At 47.1% G+C, this 23,542-nt stretch overlaps 1 protein-coding gene across 26 annotated transcripts in view; it reads right to left on the bottom strand.

Moving 5' to 3' along the window:
• The window catches only part of CALD1 (caldesmon 1), a 192,202-nt gene that overhangs the window by 56,273 nt on the left and 112,387 nt on the right, over window positions 1–23,542 (bottom strand). For 8 of the 26 annotated variants that reach the window (XR_016230700.1, XR_016230702.1, XR_016230701.1 and 5 more), the window contains exon 1: window positions 22,492–22,805. Coding sequence is in view for 8 of the 15 variants with exons in the window: in XM_051847963.3 (XP_051703923.3) it covers window positions 22,492–22,544 (53 nt within the window). In the remaining 7 variants the exon portion in view is untranslated. 26 annotated transcript variants of the gene reach the window in all.

The following is a 23,542-nucleotide window of genomic DNA, read 5'->3' as shown; positions in this document are numbered from 1 at the left end:
ACTCCTTTTGAGTTCCTCGAAGGCCCTTGTAAAACGGGAACATCTCAACGGGTAGGGTAATAGTAACTAGGAATCCACGTTTGTGTGCGCCTGTCTGGGCCAGCAGATCTCTACCCCAACAGCAGGTTATTAACCAACAGGGCCTATGCTGTTTTCTGACTAGATACCAATGTAGTTACTGATTCCTTAACATAGTTACCACCGAGAGGAGGAACTGCTTCAGTAATGCAGAGAACCAGCTCCACAGCAAAAATATCATGGTTTCTAATTACAAATGACAAAGGTACAGCACCGGCACTCTTACTCCTGTGTGCGTTCCTCTCCTCAACCAAATCACTGACCCATGTGGAACTGGGACATTGAGGGGCAGACGGCGCAATAGTAAGACAGCGGAGTGCTGTGTGATAGGCAGCAAAGCAGACTGTGTGAAAGACCTACATTCTAAGTAGGAGGTGGGCAATGTGTCAGACACCAATGCAGCATTGTGCAGTGGTGGGACACTGGCCAGTGAGGCTTGTTGCTCCAATGTACACACTGGCACCAAATGGCTGGAGTTATGCATCACTCAATGGACATTGAGTGAGCACTACTTTGTCCAAGTTACAGAGGGCAGAAACCAAGATGAAGTAACCCCTGGTAGGAGAGCTAAGACACATGTAGGGAAGTGGTAGGTAGCAAGTAGAGTTTGGTCAACAGTATGGAAGACATTCAGATCAAGTGATTTAAAGTTTAGAGCAGGAAGACAGCTCCAGCAAAGGAATTAGACGGCTTCATGGAGGAAGTAGTATTTGAACCGGCTCTTTCAGGATGGCTGGGACTGGGAGCCAGGGTGTTGGGAGAGGACTGTTGCACACGCAGAGAGCTCAGATCACAAGTTGCAGTGAGGAAATACGGACGTGGAAAAGCAAACGATTGAGTCTGGCTGGGGCTTGCAAGACACGAAGGGCATTAGTGGAGCTCCAGTTGTGCTTGGCACATACAGAAGGCTGGCTTCTAAGAACCAGGAAGAGAAGTCCCAGGATTTGACACCGTGGAACGAACCAGACCCTTCCGATGGCTGTGCCTCTGCGGTAAGGAGGCCTTGAAGGCAGCACGCACGGGAGATTTTCTAGTTTCAGTCTCCGCTCCAGGTGTTTCATCTCATTCCGCAGCTTTCTCCAAGAAATAAAAGACATTAGGGCCAGCTACCCAATATCAAGGGCTCCATAAATCTTAGTTGCAAGAGGAAACTGCAGCTCAGCAAATCCCACACTCGTTTAGAACAGTAGCGCTGTGGAGGACCCCTCAAGAGCGGTGAACCATGACTTCCAATTTTTCAGAATGGAATTTCTGCCCTTTTAAAATTCTTGCCACCTTCTCTCCGGTCTTGTACTCACTTTGCACATGCACACAGTTAAATGTGGATTTTCACTTACTCTGTTGCAAAATCAGATCCCAATTGAAATCCACTGCTGTGGTAAGGTGGTGGGACCTCAGGATCACAGATTAATAAAATGAGAAGGAATTGTGCAGGTTATTGTCAATCTAAGCTCTCACGAGGAGGCAAAGTGACTCACACAAGTAATTACAAAATCAGGACTGACCCTGATCTTCAAGTTCCCATATTTGTTGTCTTTCCAACATAGGAGCCTTCTTAGGGTGTTCTGTAGATTCACAAAGAGCTTTAGTCACCCAAGCCAGAGATTGGCAAACTAGCCCACAGGCCAAATCCAGCCCACCACAGTGTTTGTAAACAAAGTATTATGGGAACACAACCATGCCCATACTGTCTCTGACTGCTTTTACACCTCAACGCCAGGGTTAAATAACGAGACAGGCTGCACGGCACATAAATCTGAAGACAGGCACAATTTCGCTCTTCACAAGAAGTTTCGCTTATTCCTGATCTGAGCCAATGGTTTTTAAACATTTTTGATTAATGTACTCTTATCAATTAAAAAGAGCAAGAATGTACCACTAACACATATGTATCTATACATATATATATATATCTTTATATGAAAGAGCTTTATAAAGTTCATGGAAAATGCATATTATTCAAAAACTAGGCATAGATTTCAAAATTGTTTTGCCCCAAAGGAAACTTATCACTTAATTTCATTTCTCCATGAGCTTTCCAAATTATCCTCCTTTACAAATTCTATACTTGTAATGCTATTTAAATGTTTATAGATATTACAGTACACAGGAAATTAAGAGGATAGAATGATGTTGGAACAAAACTATATTTAAAGTAATGTTTAACATATTAATGCGCATGAAACTTTCATTATTTTTGAAAAATCTTGGGTTAACATAGCATGGTCCATAATTTGAAGGTCTGGTTCTAAGTTCAGTTGATTTTGGCACTGAGTTTTAAGTGACAGAGTTTAATCTTTAAAAAAAAAAGCCCCTAAAAGATATGTAGGCACAAATGAAAGAAACACATTGTTGGCCAGGCATGCTGAAGCATGAGTCTAAGATATTAAATCTCCCCTCCCAACCATGCAGTTTTTTTATGTGATTTGCCTGGAAAATTTATGATGCTCATTTGTTTGTCCAAAGCAATCCAAAAGTGTTTTAAACTTCAATATCTACTGCTATGCTTCACTTGTGGGATTTTTTTTAATAGATTAGAAAATGTCATGTCCAAGGTAAAACGTGAAGATATGATGGGTTACGTGTTTACACTGTGCTCCCCAACAAAATCACAAAACAAACAGGCCGTTTGCCACATGATTTCTCTGCTGTGTGAGTTTCTTCTGAAGATGACAATGTTCTGATGCTGACTGTGGGGATGGTTGCCCAGCTCCATGACATCCTGAGACCCACTGGGTCATACACTGTCAGAGGGTGGGTTGGATGGCATAGAAACTGAATCTCAAGAAAGCTGATTTTCAAAAAAGAAAGGAAAAGCAGTTCCACTTCTCCTCCCTGTTGGACGCCTGCCTTTGCTTAAGGGGAAGGTGAAGAATGTGACTGGGGTGGTGCACACATGTGCTCATGCACACACATGGTCTTGTACTGGATTCCCCAGGTTCCCATCATTCCTCAGGCTTGCATTCTTAGGGTCTCTGCAGCTCCTGCAGAAGTCCCTTGAAGAACGAACCTATGGCAGGCAAGCTAGTTAAGTTGGTAGTAGGGGAGCTCCATCATCTATAAATCCACCTGCCCAGCCGCAAGCAAACTGCCGAACCTGCTGTGCCCCTCTGTCCTCCCCTTGGGGGCGGGGCTCATGCTCTCCCTTTGGGACCTGACACACATGGTCAGAAACACACACTGAGAGGAGGTCCAGGTGCCAGAAAGCACAACAAATCAATCACAAAGAGCTTTCTTTTCTTTTGTACTTGCACGCCTTCTTTTCTCTGATGGTGTTTCTCCCTCCTCTCCATTTGACACAGAAGCATCCGAGCTCTCTCGTGAGGCCTGCTCGACTGTGACACTCTTGCACCATGGAAGCCGGCTTGAAGGCGTGCTTTCCCTCCTGTGAAACGCTGCAGCTGATGTAGCTAGTCATCACATTGCTTTAATGTCATGACGTTGCCTGCCATATTATCACACACTCACTAAAAGCAGGACACATATTTTATACGTTAGTTTCCTTTCCCAATGAGCCTGCATTAAGTAGGTATTTACTAAGCATCTTTAGTAATTGCATTCAAGATAGGCATGTGTTATTAGAACGCTTAACAATGGCAATCATGAAGAGTACTACCATGTCCCTGAATATGAGCTGCACTGCTCAAGTTCATAATGGATTTATTAGAAACTGAACATAGAAAGGACAAATAGGCCTACATGAAACCACTTACAAGTCTGAAAGTCACAGACAGGACAACAAGACTCCTAAAACTGATGAGATCTGACTCAGTTCTCTGTTTAGGGAAAGACATAATTCTATACCAGGATCATTAGCATTTACTGGAAAAATCATGTTGAAAGTTATTAGCACTTTATCGTCTCTAACAAACGGGGGTGGGAGGACACCCCCAAAGCCAGAGCACTAATACACACACACACACACACACACTCTTGCAGAAGCTGTGTGGACAGTCAGGAAGGCAGACGGCAGGCCTGAACTAGGAATGCCTGACTGTATCCTATGCTGCACGAGCCGGGTTTGGGCTGGGAGGAGTTTCTCTATCAGTCCCACTGCGTGAAGCCTGATCATTTGCCAAGGGAAGAAACGATATCTCAAGTTCCAACTTCACTACTTGGAGTCAGAAGAGCTCTCTGCTGTGGCCCAGGAGTGCAGTGGAGGATGGCCCAGGTCCTTGGGCCCTGCACCCCATGGGAGACCAGGAGAAGCACCTGGCTCCTGCCATCAGATCAGCTCGGTGCGCCGGCTGCAGCGCACCGGCTGCGGCGGCCATTGGAGGGTGAACCAACGGCAAAAGGAAGACCTTTCTCTCTGTCTCTCTCTCTCTCACTGTCCACTCTGCCTGTCAAAAAAAAAAAAAAAAAAAGTGGGGTAGGACCCCAACACTTTGCATTTCTCTCAAGTCTTTTCTTCCAGAAGCTGAAAGCCATTATGAACCATGAAATTTTTTTTTTTTTTGACAGTGTTTTCCATGGTAGGTACCTGGTACATTTTGCTCACTGGTCCAGAATGAAAACGTTTTCATGTATTTCTTAAAGATCCATTTCTCATGGTTATACCACTTTCTCTATGTTGCAACTGCATACAGTTGAATTCAGAGCTGGAACAGGAATGTTTTCCTTGTCAAGAAGAACCAAGTGGCTGAGGACAGGAAAGATATTTGACTTTTGAATATAATTAACAATCAAGGACTAAAGTCAGACTGGTGCTTTCCAATGAGATTGTGGACTCTGGCCTGCTTCAAAGCTGGTGTGTGCTGTCTATGCGTGTGCACGTGCTGTTAGCCTGTCTCCTTTCTGTCATGTGACTGGCTGTGGCTTGGCTCAGGAGCAGAGCGGAAGTTCCCCATTCTCCTGTCACTCTGTGGCGTGCCTGTTTCCCTCCACTACTCCTTTGTCATCTTCCCTTGAAAATTTCTTATATCTCTTTACATTCTCTGTCTTTTAACTATCAAGCTTTATGTTGGTTTTGGCCTTTTGCAATGTCTGTGGAAAGCCAAAATAATTCAATACAAGTAGGCAGACTATATGTTTGGTTTAGCCAGTCCTTTTGAAATATTTACATGCGCTGCAGTCAGCTTTATAATTCAATGGCCAAATCATGAAGATAGCCCAAAGTAGCCGATCCTACTGTATCGTGGGCTGTCTTCTACCTTTACATTCAATTTCAGAGTTAGGTTTATAAATTAGTTTATTCTACTTGGGAGTCGACCTAAACTCATCTTGGGATGTATCCAGTAAAGTAACTTTGTTTAGTTCCAGATATCATAATCACTTGCCCAAGGGATCAAAATGTCAAAGGAGCATTTCAATTGGTTATTAAATAGCACAGAGCACTGCACTGACTCTGGCATCTTCCATCCAGGGCTTAGCAGCCGCCACTTCACAGAGACATGGTGGAATGGGCTCCTGCTCTCTAAAGCTGCACTTTGGAACAAAGTGTCCACTGCCCCTGCGCACTCCATCCACCCCACCCCACCCCACAGAGAGCCCTGACATGCTGACTACGCCTTCCTTTTGGAAACGTTCTCACTCTCTGCCTATCATTTATTTCACGTCTTTCTTAGGATTTCTTCCTAAACTCTTGTTACCCAACCCACTCTCCCTGGGCAATGGCATCTATGTCTACAACTTGCTTTATCAATTTCAAGATGATGCTCACCTAACTTCTATTGCAAACTCAGTCTGCTGTCTTGAATTCCTAAAAATTTCTAAATGCGCTTTCTTCCTTGGTAATGAAATAGCTGGTAAGGAATGTGGCAGAAATGAGTTATTCTAGACACCCAACTAATCCATAAGATTTTCAAAGTTCCAAACTCCTCCCCATGCTGGTCCTGTACTTTCCTAATCCTCTTGTTTTTAAAGATGTGTAGTCCTTAAAATGTGTTTAATTCATTGGTCATGTCACCTCACCCTATCTTGGCTGCAAACAGCAATTTCACAATTTCAGGATGTGAAGTTGGCTTAATATTAAAAGAAAAATCAAATAAAGGCATTTATTAACTAAACTAAATAACTACAAGGAACACAGAGAAAGCAAGAAAAAGGTAATCTCACTACCAACGACTGTGAAATAGATACACTGTTCTGGCTACTTGGCAGAGCACTTAAGTTTTATATGCATGGAAAATAAAATTCAAACAATACCCATGTGTCTGAAAGTTGATTTTGGTTGAATGCACAATCCTCTACTGTTGGGTTGGAAACAAGGGAACTGAACCAACCAAGCGAAGAAGAAACCAGTCTAACTTGTTTCATACATATAGTGGATGTTCTCTAAAGGTTTCAAAATGTCAGAAAGGAAGAGCCTGGCACAGGAGGGAGCCAGATGATACCCTGCAGGATGCATTCAGGCCAGGCTGTCTCAAGGCTGTCAGCACTGGCTGCACATTCGCATCACCTGGGGGAGCTCTGAGCAACCCTTCTGCTTGGATGTGCCCCAGACCAATTAAATCAGAACCACCAGGGGTTCGAGCCAGGCATTAGAACATTTTAAAGCTGCCTACGCGAATCGAGTCTGCAGCCAGGTTGAGAAACATTGATTCATATTAAGTGACTTAGGAACTGTTTGGGCCAGATGTAGTTATGCTAAAAGGCAGAGAGAGACAGAGGGGAGCTACAGGCAAGCACTTGGTGATCAGAAAGGAAATACCTGTCCTTGTGATCCTAAATTCCAGGTTTTCATTTCCTTTATATTTTTTAAAGTGGGGGCATATCGCTGTTAATAAACAAAAGGGGTTGTTACTTAAAAATGAAATTTTAAAATGAATTACTAGGGGCCGGTGCTGTGGCACAGTGGGTTAACACCCTGGCCTGAAGCGCCGGCATCCCATATGGGCACCAGTTTGAGTCCCGGCTGTTCCAGTTGTGATCCAGCTCTCTGCTGTGGCCTGGGAAAGCAGTGGAAGATGGTCCAAGTCCTTGGGCCCCTGTACCCGTGTAGGAGACCCAGAGGAAGCTCCTGGCTCCTGGCTTTGGATCAGTGCAACTCTGGCTATTGCAGCCAACTGGGGAGTGAACCAGTGGATGGAAGACCTCTCTCTCTCTGCCTCTCTTTCTCTCTCTGTATAACTCTGACTTTCAAATAAATAAATCTTTAAAAAAAATTACTAAACATTGGTTCAACATACCCACTGGTAGAGCCCTTGTTCTCTGCACAACCAACCTGATCCAGTTCATACCACCTTCATCAGCTGGTAACTAAGAATATTTAACCCATAAAGTCTACCTCCGGCAATGAGGAAAACATCATGTAAACTCCCATTCCTATCTTGTTGCATCATTTAAACGGTGTCAGGATGACGTCTGTAAAGTTTAGCTGAATATCTGTGATAAAGCAATGCTTACAGTTTGCTTTACAGGATTTGAACTGTAAAAAGGGGGAAAAAACACTAGGTCGGGAGCCAGCCAAACCAGCGAGGTACCTGCCAAACCACACCTTATCCTCCTCAATCAGCAAAAATATCCTCCACCGCCTCACTCCCCTTACCTCACCAATAGGAGCTCATTCATTCCCTTATTAGGGCACGGGCAGTGGCGAGAGACTGCTCATGTCTGAGAGCCCAGGAGTGCCTTCCACAACATGTGCAGCTCATCAGAAATGGAAAGGGGGAAGAAGCAGGCACGGGGCAGGGTGGGGCGGCCCAGGAGCTGGAAAAATCAAATCCTCCCTGTATGGAGAAGAATCCATTTTGGGTAGGCCACAATTACGGTTTTGGAAAACAACAACAACAAAAAAAATTTTTTTAAAGGCCAAACCCCAAAAAACCCCACAATCCTAATTTTGAAAAAATGCATTTTTTTTTAGGGAGGGTGTTTTTGAAACTTAGACATGCAGTCAAGGAAATTTAAATTTAAAGGCTCCCAAAAAAGTGGAGTATGTAATCAGAGAGTACTTGGTCTTCACTTTTGCTTTTTTAACTTATTTGAAAGGAAGAGCGATGGAGACAGGCAGAGATCTTCCAACTGCTGGTTCATTTCCCAAATGTCTGCAATAACTGGAGCTGGGCCAGGCCCAAACTAGGAACCAGGACTTCAGTCTGGGTCTCCCACGTGGGTGGCAGGGACCCAAGTGTCTGAACCATCACCTGCTGCCTCCCAGGGTGCACACCAGCAGGAAGTTGGGGTCAGGAGAGGAGTGGGACTCAAATCTGGGGTCCCTGCTGTGAAATTCCGAGGTGGCCATCTTACCTATTGCACCAAACGCCTGCTCCACAGTCAGCTTTTAAGGAGGTCTGGGCTTGAGTGGACTATGTTGGTGTGGGCCGGTTGTTCTGGGATCTAGGACAAACCCCTGGATCTCGAGGTGTAATTTGCTAGAGCAAATCTGTGTCCCTTTCCAAATCTCTACTTTTTTTTTTTTTTTTTTTTTTTTGACAGGCAGTTAGACAATGAGAGAGAGAGAGAGAGACAGAGAGCAAGGTCTTCCTTTTTCCGTTGGTTCACCCCCCAAGTGGCTGCTACGGCCGGTGCGCTGCGCCGATCCGAAGCCAGGAGCCAGGTGCTTCTCCTGGTCTCCCATGTGGGTGCAGGGCCCAAGGACCTGGGCCATCCTCCACTGCCTTCCCGGGCCACAACAGAGAGCTGGACTGGAAGAAGAGCAACCGGGACAGAATCCAGCGCCCCAACCGGGACTAGAACCCAGGGTGCTGGCGCCGCAGGTGGAGGATTAGCCTAGTGAGCCGCGGCGCCGGCCCAACTCTCTACTTCTGCTTCCAAGGCCTCCTCCTCTGTGCCCTGCCTAGAGTCCCCGACTGTATCTTCTTCCCCTTCTCACATTGTACCGCCACTCACAGCACGCTTTTTTGCTACGACAGTGGTGTTTCCAAGTTGAAATGAGATGTCTCCCTGTTATGATCTGTGTCAGCAGGGCTGCCCTGCTAATCCCAGCCCGTTTAGTGGCTAAGCTGTTTCTGGAGCCAACTCATGAACTCAGATCCATCCCAGCAATAACAAATTGCAACGTTTTACAAAAACGCTTTCACCACATCCATGATACAACTTGATCTTCATAATACTGGTAAGACGGGCGCTGTAATAATTGCTATGTCACTGTTGAGGAAATGGGCTTAGGGAGGTTGGGGAGTGGAACCCAAGCCAGGACATTGACTGCCATTTGGGTTTTTCTAATGGGTGCTCTCTTATGTCTCCAAGCTGTCATCGTGTTATGGTGTTCTGCTCCAATAAGGAGCTCTGAAGGCTACCAAAGGGAATCCAAGTCCTCATGGTTCCCCAGGAACCTGGAAACAAAGGGTATCGGGGTCCCTGGGAAATGCAGGAGCCCCAGGAATCACTTACTCCTCCAAAGCTGTGCCACTTAACACGGAGGAACAAGCAACCCTGCTAAGTTTCACTCCTCGTTGGAGTTGTAGGTTTACCACTTTTAAGGCTGAAACCCACAGACCGCAGCCATTGTCTATTTAAAAATAAACAGTGACACTGATGATTGAAATAAAAAGAACATGCAAGACCAGCCAACCTTGACCTTGAATGGATGAACGAGCATGAAAGGATGAAAAAGCTTATTTAATGGAGGTTATTCCGAGGTACACAATGCGTAAGGTGCCAGGTAGACACGTCTCATCTGCTCCTTTCAGTAACTTTGGATAGACACGGCTGCTCTTACTTTATATTGTAGGTGGGCAAACCTGGCACCACCGGCCCAGGCTTAAACACAGCACAGAATTAGCTATCACCTGGCCAACCCCACGCCTGGTCTCTCTACAGCACAGTGCAGCTCACTCCTTTCTACTCTCAGTTCTGTGACCCTGACAGGGTAAGATTTAGGAGGTGAGACATGGGGAAGTTAAAGATTATCCAAAAGGCCTCTTTTCTTTTATTTGAATAGAAGAGTCAGATGCTACTAATAATGAAACTAGAGGAGCTGTTAGTTTTATGCAAGTCCGGGTCTCCTTGCTGGGGGAAGAGGAACCTGAGTCACCTCCTTGTACTGCCCCTAGAGCAGTTTATTCGCCTGGACTGGTTATTTAAGGAAAATATCATGGAGAAGCCAAGATCCTTCCTGGGTCCCTTCTCGCCCACTCCCCCAGGGGAGAAGCTTGCTCATCAAGCAGGATCTGATGTAATAGGACTGCTTGCGGCTGGTGCTGTGACGCAGTGGATTAAAGCCCCAGCTTGCAGCGCCGACATCCCTTACGGACATAGGTTCGAGTCTCAGCTGCTCCACTTCCGATCCAGCTCTCTTCTATGGCCTGGGAAAGCAGTGGCAGATGGCCCAAGTCCCTGGGCCACTGCACCTGAGTAGGAGACCCGGAGGAAGCTCTTGGCTCCTGGCTTCGAATCAAGTCAGCTCTGGCCATTAAACTCATCTGGGGAGTGAACCAGAGGAATGGAAGACCTCTCTCTCTCTCTCTTTCAAATAAATAGTTAATCTTAAAAAAAAAAAAAAATGACTGCTGCCAGATTCACCCACTCAGAGGCCAGAGGATGGAGTTTGGAAACACATACAGGGAATCACCTTTGTTAAATGTTATGCTGGGAGAGCAGGAGAGCCCCCAGGAGCCAGCCCGCAGTCAGAAGCCAGGAGCCAGTCACACCCACACCCAGGCAGGAAGGAGATGGGCAAATGAGTTCAACTTTCTGGCCTCATTTCCCTGCTTTGTAAAAGCATGTACCTTAGAGTCATGTTGTAGGGATTAAATGATCTCATATTTACAAAGTGCTTAGAACAGTCCTGGCGCGCAGTAAGTGTGTGGGTACTTTAACATGTCCATGGAAAACGAAAGTAAAAGATAAGGGTTTTTTTTTTTTTTTGGTGCTAACAATTTTAAATCCATGCATATGAGGTGTCTCTCAAAAAGTCTGTGAAAAATGCATCATATGAAACATTACGCATGGATTTCAAAAATTTTTGAACCATACTATGCACGCTTCCAGTTTTTTTTTTAAAGATTTATTTGAAAGGCAGAGTTACAGAGAGAGAAGGAGAAGAGAGAGGGAGAGGAAGACAGAGAGGGAGAGAGGAAGAAAGGGGGGGGGGGAGAGAATGAATATTGGTTCACTCCCCAAATGGCTGCAACAGCCAGGTCTGGGCCAACTGAAGCCAGGAGCCTAGAACTCTATCCTGGTTTCCCACATGGGTGGCAGGGGTACAAGTATTTGGGCCATCTTCTACTGCTTTACCCAGGTGTGTTAGCAAGGGGCTGTAATCTTTTTTTTTTTTTTTTTAAGATTTTTACTTATTTTGTTTGAAAGGCAGTGTTACAGAGGGAAGGAGGGAGGGAGGGAGAGAGGGGAGGGGAGTCTTCCATCTGCTTGTTCACTCCCCAAATGGCCATAATGGCCAGAGCTGGGCTGATCTGAATCCAGGAGCTTCTTCCAGGTCTCCCATGCTGGTGCGGGGGCCCAAGCACTTGGCCATCTTCTACTGCTTTCCCAGGCCATAGCAGAGAGCTGGATCGGAAGAGGAGCAACCTGGTCTCAAACCAGCGTCCACATGGGATGCAGGCACTGCAGGTGGTGCCTTTACCCACTACGCCACAGCACCAGCCCTGGGAGCTGGAATCTTCAGTGCAGCAGCCAGAACTAGAACTGGCACATGTGCGGCTGCCAGTGTCTCAGGTGGCTTTTTAAATTCCATTTTCCCTGAACTTTTCCAAGTGTACCCTTGTACTAAATGAGCATTAACCTTGTGTGTGTCTATGATTTTATTACTGCTATTATTGTTGTCGCCATCACTGACATCTGGGGAATAGATTCTGTGCCTGTGAGTCTCCAGGGTGTGCTGTAGTTTCTAAACAAGGAGGGGGCAGGTGGGCGGACGGACTTCAAACTCCAGGATCTAAATCAAACTCCTTTTCACCAGCCGTATGAACACTAGCTAAGGCTGACAAAGAATAAACGTAGGAGAAAATTCTTGTTTCCTTTTATATTCTTTTGTTCCTCCTCTGTTGATTAATTTTTTATATTTCCTTTTTTCTGATGGGGTGAGTGGGTTAGAGGGTAGAAGAGGAGAGTTGTGGCTAAAATTGCCCAATAAATGGAATGCCTTTCATCTCTTATGTTCTCTATCGCTGTCTAAATCCATGTCACTTCTCATTAAAACGTAAACAGAAACTATCATCAGAGAGCTTTACCTTCTCATGCCAAAAAAGGCATGTGTCCCAGTGGAAGAGGATAATCCCTTTTCTGTTCTTCTCGGGGGCTGGCTTCATACCCACGCTTGGTGGGGAGTTGACAGATCAGAGCTCAACACAGAGAACCTGGTTGGGACCCTCGCTGGAATAGATTTAGCCAGGTTTTCCACCTGTCAGGGAAGGACCCAGCAGTCCCCAACACCCCAGTATCCTTCAGCTAGCTGGTATTTTAGATGTACACAATTATTTCATTTACTGCTTATGAATTAACCCATGCCATGTGACCGTAAAGTTTTTTATAAATCTTCCAGTGCTTGTCATGCATGCATTGAGTTGTATCCTCCAAAACTGATACGTTCAAGATCCAACTATCCAGGGCCTTCGAACAGGAAAACAGGATTTTTACCAAGGTAATCAACTTAAGATGAAGGCCTTAGGTTGAAGATGAAGTGAAGTGGAAGTTCTAACCCAATATGGTTTGGCTCCTTATCAGAAGAGACACTGGGACACAGACACAGAGACACACACGTACAGGAAGCAGGCTGTGCAGAGACATAGGGAGAACGCCCTGGGAAGGCTAAGTCCGGAGCGATGCCTTCCCAAGCCGGGGGTTGCTGGCCACCACCAGAAGCGAGGAGAGGGGCATGGACCAGCTTTCCCTCACGGTTCTCACCATCCTGCCTGTTGCTGAGTCATTGGATTTTTAAAGGTGTTTTTCTCACTGGAGAACAGGTTTCCAGCAAAACTGAGAAGGTCTGGACATTGCCCACATACTCCCTGGCCACATGCCTGCATAGCCTCCCCCACTGTCACCCCCTCCCACCGGAGTGGTCCATGTTCCATCACCACTGAGGAACCTACACTCGAAGTCTGTAGTCTACACTGGGCTCACAGCGAGTGTTGTTTCTCTGAGTTTGGACAAATGTGTAGTGACTTGTATCCATCACACAAGCATAGCGTCACACAGGGTACAGTCACAGCCTTAGAAAATCCTCTGTGCTCTGCCTAGTCCTCCCTCCACCCCCAGCCCTTGGCAACCACAGGTATTTTTACTGTCTCCATAGTTTTGCCTTCTGTAGACCATCACATAGTTAGCATGACGTAGGTAGTCTCTCCAGCCTGGCTTCTCTCACTTGGCGATTTGCGTTGAAGTTTCCTCCATGCTTTCCATAATTTGCTAGCTCATTTCCTTTTAATGCTGAGTAACATTCCATTCTCAAGATGCGCTACCATTTATTTTTCAGCTATCCATTGAAGGACAGGGATCCATTCACCCACTGAAGGACAATCTGTCTGTTCTGTTACGCCACCTGGGATGTGGGGATTTGATAAGGCAGCCTCACGAAGCCAACCCGACTCCAGGCCGCCTCTCTACAGGGGATTAGAGACTGTCCACACTTGCAGGGAGGCTGAAAGGAAAGACCCTGTCCAGGTATAGGTCTGGGGAGCTTTAGCCCTATGATCAGGAAGTATTCACTTCTCGGAAAGCTAGCCAACACGAGAATACCATTTTTTGGCCCTGGAGTCGTGGTACAGCAGGTTAAGCGATCACCAGCAATGCCAGCATCCCATAGGAGTGCCAGTTTGAATTCTAGTTACTCTGCTTCTGATCCAGTTCCCTGCTAATGCACCTGGGAAAGCAGCAGAAGATAGTGCAGGTATTCGCATTCCTGCCACCCATGAGAGGGACTCGGATGAAGTTCCTAGCTTCTGCTTCAGGCTGGCCCAGCCCCAGACTTGGTGGCCCTCAGAGGGGTGAACCAGTGGATGCAAGATCTCTCGCTCGCTCTCTCTCTACCTCTCTCCCCCTCCCCTCCCCTCCAGCCCATTCTCTGTAACTCTGCCTTTCAAATAAACAATTTTTTTAAAAAAAGATTATCATTTTTCATAAAAAGTCTGCAGGGTACAAGAGGTTTGTCTAATCTGTGGAGCCTTAGCAAACTTTCCAATGTAGAGGTAATGGCTAGGCTTGTTGCTCTGTTGGGAAGTCTGCTATACAGGAAGTCTGTATACCTGTATCACAGATTGAATCGCACCCTCTTTGAAGTATGTTGAAACCTTAACTCCCAGTCCCTCAGGGTATGACCTTCTTTGGAAATACGGTCACTGCAGAGGTCATCAAGTTAGCATGAGCTCACTAGGAGAGGCCTGGCTCCAACACGACCGGAGCCCTGTGGACACAAACACGGACGCTGAGGGAAGATGGCGGAGGGCAGGGGAGAATGGTATGCGACAGTGTGCAAGCGGCGGGGTTGTGCCGCCACGAACCAGGACATCCGGGGCTACTAGGGGCTGGAGCAGGCGAGGAAGGTGCCTCCCCCTGCAGCTTTCCTGGGCAGCACGGACTTGTTGACAGCTTCCTGTTAAACCTGCAGGCCCCAGCACTGTGGGACAGCAGTGTCTGTGGTTCTGAGCCACCCAGTCTGTAGTCTGGTGGCCCCGGGGCATGGGTACAACTGGGCAAAGTCACTCATGCTTTTGTGGTTACCCAGCCTCCTTCAGAGCCACCTCCTTCACAGCCAGTTCACACCAATCATTGCCACTCTTAATCACCTCCTCCGGGGCTGGCCCTGTGGCCCAGCAGGTTAGCGCCCTGGCCTGAAGTGCCAGCATCCCATATGGGCACCGGTTCTAGTCCCAGCTGCTCCACTTCTGATCTAGCTCTCTGCTGTGGCCTGGGAAAGCAGTAGAAGATGGCCCAAGTCCGTGGGCCCCTGCACCCACGTGGGAGAACCGGAAGAAGCTCCTGGCTCCTGGCTTCGGATTGGTGCAGCTCCAGCTGTTTGCGGCCAATTGGGGAGAGAACCAGTGGATGGAAGACCCCCCCACCCCTGCCTCTCCTTCTCTCTGTGTAACTCTTTCAAATCAATCAATCAATCTTAAAAAAAAAAAAAAAAACACTTCCTCCGATCCCAACCCCCCCCCCCCACCTCTGGAGCACTTACTAAGCAACAGTGCCCGTGTTAACCATTCTACATGTGTTTTTCTCTTTTTGTAGATAAAAAAACTGAGAAACGCAGACAGTAAGTAACTCGCTCCAGGGAGCACAGTTAATAAAATGATGGGACTAAAACCCAAATGCAAACGTATTTCAAAGCTAATATTCTTGATTTGTACTCTCTTCACCTGTAAAGAATGGGTACACAAAAATTGGTAGTATTTGCTGGCAAATGAAACCCCGCTTCTTACTACTTCCTCTTTCACAATGTATATGGTTTAGGCCAACTGGAGAAGTAATAATTCCATATTTTAACAACAAAGACCATTTACATCACAGTCCTCTTAGCCAATGTATCTCTGGACGGACTGTCATTTTAGATAGTAAATGTATAAAAACAAGTAAAATCTTGTGACGAAGGGCTCTGATTCTCCAAAAAGTAGATGTTTTAATGGATGCATATCGATCACAAACTGAATCCCACTGCCCTTTGTCCCGGCTTCAGTCACCCTGCTACTTGGGCTCTTTCCCCCTGGAGTCTTGGGAAGGGGAGGAGAGGAAACGCAACCCCACCCCACCGAACCCCTGCTCTAGTGTACGCACTTTAGCGTAGGCAGGTTCCCTTAAGTTTCCCTAAACCTGCAAGGCGGGCAGTGGAGGTTTCTTACACAGATGGAAAAACTTAGGCACAGCGAAATTAAGTGACCTGCCCAGGGTCACGCACTTCGTAATGAGTGTGATCTAAACACAGATGTGGGAGCCGAGCTATCCGGCGCGAGTCCGTCATCCGTCAAGAATGTGCCCACTTGGGGCTGGGAGAGCTCAGCCTGACAACAGGAGCATTGAGGCTCCCTGCCCAATCCCAGCATGCCAGAGAGCACAGGTGAGCGACTGGTTCTCGTTTAAAGTCGTCCCTTTAGCTCCAAAGGTCCAGTGTACCTGACCCCTCTGGTCTGACTCATTGAACGATGGAGCAAAGTCTTTTCCACTTCAATTCTTAGCCATCCTGGTATCGTACACATTTATGAAATATCTATGGAACCTTCTGCTCTTCAGATGCTATGAAATCAGCTAAGTTAGGTGACAGAGACTTGCTGGCCTTTATGCATTTTCTGTGTTTTTCTCTGAACACTGTGCAGGGGGCAGTGAGGAGCTCTGGCTGGTGGTGGGGTATTACTGAACCAAAGTGGCAAGTTTATTTCATTCTTTGGTGAGTGAATGTGGTCTTTTCCCTCTGTTACAGAGAGACAAAGAGATGGAAAGGAGATGTTTCTTGCAAGGATCAGCCAGAGAAAAGGCAGAGAAAACAGCCAGCCAGCCAATGTAGCAGGAGTGAACCTGTGAGATGCCGAGGGTGGGTTATGCTGTCAAGAGGAATTCAGCAGAACTTGAAAGAAGTCGTCTTCAACCTCTGTGTGAGCTAAGGTTTAGAACAGTCATGAAGGAAAAGTGAAAGATCAAAAAGAAAAATATCACATTTTATTTAGGAGTTTATTATTTTAAGCCATTCTTAATAAAATAGTCTCCCTTACTGGATAGCTTTGTTTAACATGAGTTATTTTTAATAAAAAGTGATCCTAAAAGCAGTGGAAATTCGTGTTTATAAATCTAGTGGGTTAGAGGAGATAGCATCAGACAAAGCATGCGCCTTCATAAATTCATTCACGACTTTAAAAATCCAACGACTTAAAACCAGAAAAAGCCTTTAAGAACGGAGAGGCCAAGAGGACCTGGCCGAGCTTCTTAAACACAGCCTGAGGTATAACGTCACCAGCAATGTCACTCACAGATTTTCATTTATGAAGTTGCATCACATCATAGCCTGTTCAAGACCCTTTCCCAGCTCTATTAAGAACATATGTTCTCTCCAAGTTGGTCCTCTGATATTAAATTTTAATTGGAAAATATAAGGTTTAAACAATAACTTGCATTTGTTTTATACTTAATGTAATTACAATTTTTAATATTTTTTTTTTTTTATTATTTGAGAGAGGGACAGAGACAGACACTAAGCTTCCACATGCTGGTTCACTCTCTGGGCTGGTCCTGAGCCTAAGCCAGAAGCTGGGAACTCAATCCAGGTCTCTCACGTGGGTGGCAGGAACCCAATTCCCTGGGCCATGGCTGCTGACTCCCAGGGTCTACATGAACAGGAAGCCAGAGTCAGGAGTCGGATCTGGGAATTAAACCCAGCTACTGCCATGTGGGATGCAGGGGTCTAGCAGTTAAGATCCCTAGGGCTGAATGTCTGCCCCTGTGTTTAACATTTCTCTGTATAGTCTAATGCACGTCACTATACTGATGTCCTTGTTCACCCAGTGAGTTGCAGAGAGCAGGCATTCGCAGCTCCAGTTCAGAGCTGAGTTGCAGTGAAGTTGAGTGAAGAAACCAGAGCTTCCAACTGCCACCAAAACCTTTTTCTTCGACCTCCAGACCGCCCTCCCAGCCTGCAGACCCTGACGTTTCTCTGAAGGCAGGGAGATAGAGGCACCAAGGTCACGTGATGTGCCCAGTGGTTTTCAAATGTTAGACTGTGCCCTGTGTGCAGCTTCTGAAATGGACTCAGCGGGTCATGACTGGCATTGGTAAATGAAATAGAATAGTAGAGACATTTGCCTAGGATGTCATATATAGCAAGGATGAGCACTGTTTTGGGGAATCCTTGTCTCCTATATAGGTTGTGTCTAGGTACAAGAGCACAAAGTCAAGTGGATTGTTTCAAACAGTCACAGGAGAAAAAGAAAAATATACATATTGCTATAATGCTAATCATTGTGCAACAATGTTCTGACTGTTGCTGTGGCCCTCGCTGGACCTGGAGTGTGTGTGTGTGTGTGTGTGTGCGTGCGCGCACGCACGCCCGCACGATGTGGGTGGGTGTTGTTGGGGGAAGACTGAAGACAGATTTCTACAATGACTGGGAGGCCAGAAGACAAGACAATCTTTATTATGCCTGGGCTTTGTCCTTTTTTAACGTTCGTAGTGGCCATTACAACAAACTAGCAAGAGAAACTCTCAATGAATATCTCTTGAATGAATGAATGGAAATGGGTGAGGTGGACAGACTTTTGTTTTTAAGACTCCTCTTAAAAAGTCAATTAGCCTTGGACATGAAGCCAGGCAGCGCTACGTTTATGAAGAGCTTGTTTCCAAAACCTTCATTTGTAAATCGGTCTTGGAACAGCAAGCAGCATCACACATGGTAGTTAGGATCTCAGGCCAGACGGCCCACAACCATCTTGGAAAATCTAGATATGGGCTGGCTATAGCTCAGTGGTTCCTTCGACACATCAGCTTCATGAAGCTACTGAATCTAGATATGCTGGGAGCTGCTATGGAGAGCTGAAGCTACCTTTCTATGGAAAAACACACCCTCACAGGTGCACATGGAAATGCCAGGGGCAAATCAGCTTCCAGGGGACCGTGGGGCTCTGTACCCTATGCGCCATTCCTCTTGCTACTGTTAGATCTGCCTCTGCAAAGCCATTTTGATGGGCTGGGAAGGATGTGAGGAGCAGTATAAAGTAAGGGTTCATTCAGTGGGACAAAGACAGGAGAGGGAAAGAAGAAACAGCCAAGCGAACAGCATCACCGTGTAGGCAAAGAAAGAGTCCCAGGTAGCCAGCAGGCAGCTCTCAGTGTGCATGTGGCCAGGGGGCCATTTACAGAGAAAACACATGCTCCTCCATAAAGATTTAGAGGCCACCCGCACTCAGCAATATCCTCTATAGAGTGCCCCACACATGCAAAGCACAACTCCCGACTTCTCTGTCCTTCCTCCTGATGTTTCATCCACCAACAACGAGCAGAAACTTCACTCTTAAGAGGTCCAGAAATCTCAATCGCTTCAAATCTGTCTTTGAACCCAAAAGTGAGCAAAAAAAAAATGCCACTTTGCTATATAAAGCATCAGTCACAAAATGTATGAGCCCTTTATTTTATGAGAGAGAAGTCCCTTGGGGCCAGTGTGGCGCTGCAGCAGGCTAAGCCTCCACTCGTGACACCAGCATCTCACATGGCATTGGGTTGAGACCCGGCTGCTCCACTTCAGATCCGGCTCCCTGCTAATGCGCCTGGGAAAGCAGCGGAAGACGACCCAAGTGTTTGGGCCCCTGCACCCGCATGGGAGGCCTGGAAGAAGCTCCTGGCTTCTGGCTTCTACCTGGCCCAACCCTGGCTGTAGCAGCCATTTGGGGAGTGAACCAATGGATGGAAGACTCCTTCTCTTTCTCTCTCTCTCTCTCTCTCTCTTTAACTCTGTCTTCCAAATAAATAAAAAATAAATCTTAGAGACAGAAGTCCCCTTCCACGTGAACACAACTGATTCCACGTGAACGTAATTCTAGCAAATGGGTTTCCTGATAGTCTTGACCACAGCAGATATGATGGGACTCCAGAGGTTGATGTATTAACAGCCATGAGAAGAAACAAAAACCTCAGTGAGAAGCTGAGGCCATCCATAGTAACTGGACCCATTTTCTTTCTTTCTTTTTTTTTTTTTTTTTTTTTTTTTGACAGGTAGAGTGGACAGTGAGAGAGAGAGACAGAGAGAAAGGTTTTCCTTTGCCGTTGGCTCACCCTCCAATGGCCGCCGCGGCCGGCGCGCTGCGGCCGGCGCACCGCGCTGATCCGAAGGCAGGAGCCAGGAGCCAGGTGCTTTTCCTGGTCTCCCATGGGGTGCAGGGCCCAAGCACCTGGGCCATCCTCCACTGTACTCCCTGGCCACAGCAGAGAGCTGGCCTGGAAGAGGGGCAACCGGGACAGAATCAGGCGCCCCGACCGGGACTAGAACCCGGTGTGCCGGCACCGCTAGGCGGAGGATTAGCCTAGTGAGCCGCGGCACCGGCCCAACTGGACCCATTTTCAGATGGGAGTCTCACCCTCTACAGTATCATTGTTTTACATCAAGATTATTATTGATCGGCTTGCTAAATGTTGATTTTAAAGAGGGGAAGGGGGCAGGTTTTTTTTCTTTCCATGTTCAGCATGCTGGAAAGTTAGAATATTACATCCCTGGGTCACACTGGATAAACCAGGCTTTCATCTACGCTTTACAAATCTGAACACTTCTGTGTTCTGTCATTTCTGCAGGCGCTTGTGCAATTTTGCCGATTATTTATGAGTATTTATCTACAACATTTTCAATTTAGCTTCCTCAGAAAATAGTGGGATTAACGAAGCACTTTTTCCTATTTCCTTGATTCCATGGTTTTAACATTTATCTTCCCTTCCACATTTGTTACAAAATGTGACACAAGCAGAAAACTTCTAACTTGTATCCTCAGGATATGGAAAAGCACACTTCCTTATGAGAAATGCAGCTCTCCCTAGACTAAAATATAAATATTTACAGGAAACTCCAAATCTTGACTCAAGTAAGCTTCGTTAGAACTTTGAGAAAATGATAAAAGCAGCAGTGAAAATATTAAACTGCCAGTAACAGATTCTCTGCGTGATCTTACTGGAGCAAATTAAACACAGGTTGAGGTCTGAAACGCTGAATAGCCATTCACACCTGCTCCTGGAAATACCATGGCCCTTGTGTTGGTCTTGGCACTCAGGAATTTTAATGCACCTCATAAAAAAATCACTGCCTATCTTGCTCTGGAGGTGATGAAACGGAGATAAATTATCTGATGGAAATGAAAAGGAATGTAGGCTTCATGCTCTTGGCCACTTGCTTGGCTAATACTTCTTGCTAGGCAAAGGACACGGACACTTTGTGCCTCGAAATCACCCAGATGAAAAGGGTCCTCAGAGGACCTGGGCTCGATTTATTCAATAATAATAGGGCAGTTAAAGTGTTTTGAGCACCAGCACCATTTTGGATGTTGAAGCTCCAAACATTCAAAACAGTTCCTGTCCTTGAGTGAATTAGAGAAAGGTGAGTAACAGAAGAAGGACAGAGGTTACTGAAGGCAGACTTTGGAGAACTCGGAATGTCATATTAAGGTGGATGGGCTCTGTCCTCAAAGGTGGGGGGGGGGCAGGATCAGGAAGGAGTCAACAGTGGAGGCCAGAGACCACATAGGAGGCATTCCCTCTTGCAACTCAGGAAGCGACACAGTGAGTGGAGAGGAGAGAGACCGCGTGGCGAACATAAGCGGATAGAACCACAAGCCCAGGTGTGGGAGCCCCAGCCTTCCGGGCGGCAGGGCTGGCCAGCCGTGTGACCGCCCCGAGCCCTTCACCTCCCAGGGCCCTCCAAGGAAAAGAAGGAATTCAACAAGAGCAGTGCTTTCTGGGCCATTCCATGGACAGCTGGGGCTCTAAGAAGTTCCGGTGAAGAGGGGTTTTGGGGGTGGGGGGAAAGGTAGAGGAGGGAAGAGGAGCGAGGTGGAGGTGTGCAATGGGCTGTGACTGAAGACCGCAGTGCGGAGGAGAAGTTCTGAATCCAAAGCTTTCTGTTTAACCAGAACCTCTTTACGCAATAGGGTTCCTTTGGAGATTAAACTGGATTTTGAAAAAGTTTGGGACACGCTCGGCTCTGTAGATAACCTCTGAAATCCCTCTGAGTGGCCACAGTTAGAGACACTGGTAATCCAAGAGATCTGCTCTTCTAATAGCCGCGGGTCTGTTTGGAGGACCCTGTAGAGTTCCCCTGTTTATTGGATTCACTGTTGCACAAACCCTGGAACAACCATTGTCATGCTGAATCAGTGCCAAAACTCTCAGAAATGGAAAAGACTTCCTCAAAGGCCATTTGGTCTTCTTGCTCTTCCAGGGTACCTCTTCCCAAGACCCAGGAAGGGTTTCAAGCCTCATAAACGCCAGTGTGCAAACGGGCCCGCCTGGGAGTACAGAGCCGTGGCTTCCTGCTGCCTGCTGTCTGATGCTGGCTAAGTCGAGCTCCCCTCTGGGTCTCCTGGACTGCAGGAGCAGCCCATGTACCACATGATCCCAGAGAGGCCCCTCCTGGCTTTCCCAGCCCAGGACTCCATGATCCTAAAACCTCGGAGCCTGTTATCAGAACAATTCCCTGATCAATAGCAAATGCTCCCGGGCAGGTCCTGTCACCCACAGCCGGTCAGTGTCTGTTTACTTTAAGGATTGGGCAATGTGTGGTTTAAGCCGAAATTTCAGAGTCCGGATCGGGATCAGGATCCCAGAAACTCTGGCTTAGGTATAAACCCCTGCGAACGACATGCTCCATAAAATGGAAACGAGGAAAACCAGCAGAACCCCCACTACCACGAAGCTGAGACCCGAAATTTACAGACTCCGCTGCCTCCTGTCCCCTCCCACTCCCAGAATTTTTTTTTTTTTACAGCAATGTGTTTAAAAAAAAAAAAAAGAAAGAAAGAAAGAAAAGGAGGAGGAGGAGGAGGAGGAAAGAAAGCGAGCGAGCAGAGAAACCGGACGAGCCAAGGGAGAACTCACTGGGAGAGCGCGGCCAGGCTGCGTCTTCCCTGGGACCCGGCTCCAGCGAGCATGTCTGCGGCCAGGCTGGGGCGGCGAGCGGCGGGAGGTACCGGGGACCGGTCGGGCAGTCAGGGCGTGGGCCCAGTCGGCGCAGGGGCCATGTTATCTACCGCGGAAACGCAGTGGGCAGGATGCTCCCGGGTCTTCCCTTTGTGTTAACACTTTGGTCTGTCCCTGTGACGAAAGTCTGGGCTTGTCCTCAGCCAAACCTACTCCTCCCCACCCCTTCCCCCGGCACAGGATCATCAGAGAGCTGATTGTTATTTTTTACTGTAATCTCCCTAATAGAAGCCCATCACGCTTCGCTTTGCAAGGGCACACAGATTGCTTGGAGATTTCCAGAATGTTACGGCTGGGTAGTGGGGGCCAGGGTCCCCGTTAACTGATGGAGACTTCGGATGCTTTACTGGATGGACGAAATAATTGTTCCAAGGTGGGGAGCTGGTCAAAGGATGCTCATGCCCCTGCCCACTCTGTTGGAAAATAGTTGATCGGGGTATTTTGTGCATAGACAACAGAATTCTGGCAAGATCAACAGAAATCAGCCCACCGAAAGTTCACTCGGGTGCCTTGGTTCTGAGCTCTGTTCTCAATTAGCACTGCTGTAGGTGGCTTCCAAAGCAAACAGTTCCCACCGAGAAATCAAACCTGAGAAACTCCTCTTATCCCTTTTATCCGGGGAAAGATGCATGATATCAAAATGCGAACCAAATGCAAAGGGACGCAGAGAGGTGGCTCTGCTCAGGGACGGGTGGGTGGTTCAGGGGGCTTGGGGCTCTCACTCCCTGGGAAATGAGGGCAGCTGGCCGCCAGGGGACATGTTGGAACAGCTGGGCCGTCTGCACCCACGACCCTGGGGTGGTGATGTCATCGGCCAAGCTTGGAAAGTGACCAAATCCCAGCCCCTGCGGAGGGGGTGGTGTTGATTCTATCTGGAGATGAGCTTGAGTGAGGAACGCATTTCCTCATTGCTCACTAGCAGTGAACAGATGGGTGCTGGGATACGGAG

The sequence above is a fragment of the Oryctolagus cuniculus genome, chromosome 3 (genome assembly GCF_051225735.1).
Source record: "Oryctolagus cuniculus isolate XC-2025 breed Fujian yellow rabbit chromosome 3, ASM5122573v1, whole genome shotgun sequence".
Lineage (NCBI taxonomy): Eukaryota > Metazoa > Chordata > Mammalia > Lagomorpha > Leporidae > Oryctolagus > Oryctolagus cuniculus.
Note: the sequence above shows the minus strand (reverse complement) of the source record. Positions and strands in the feature narration are given on the sequence as shown.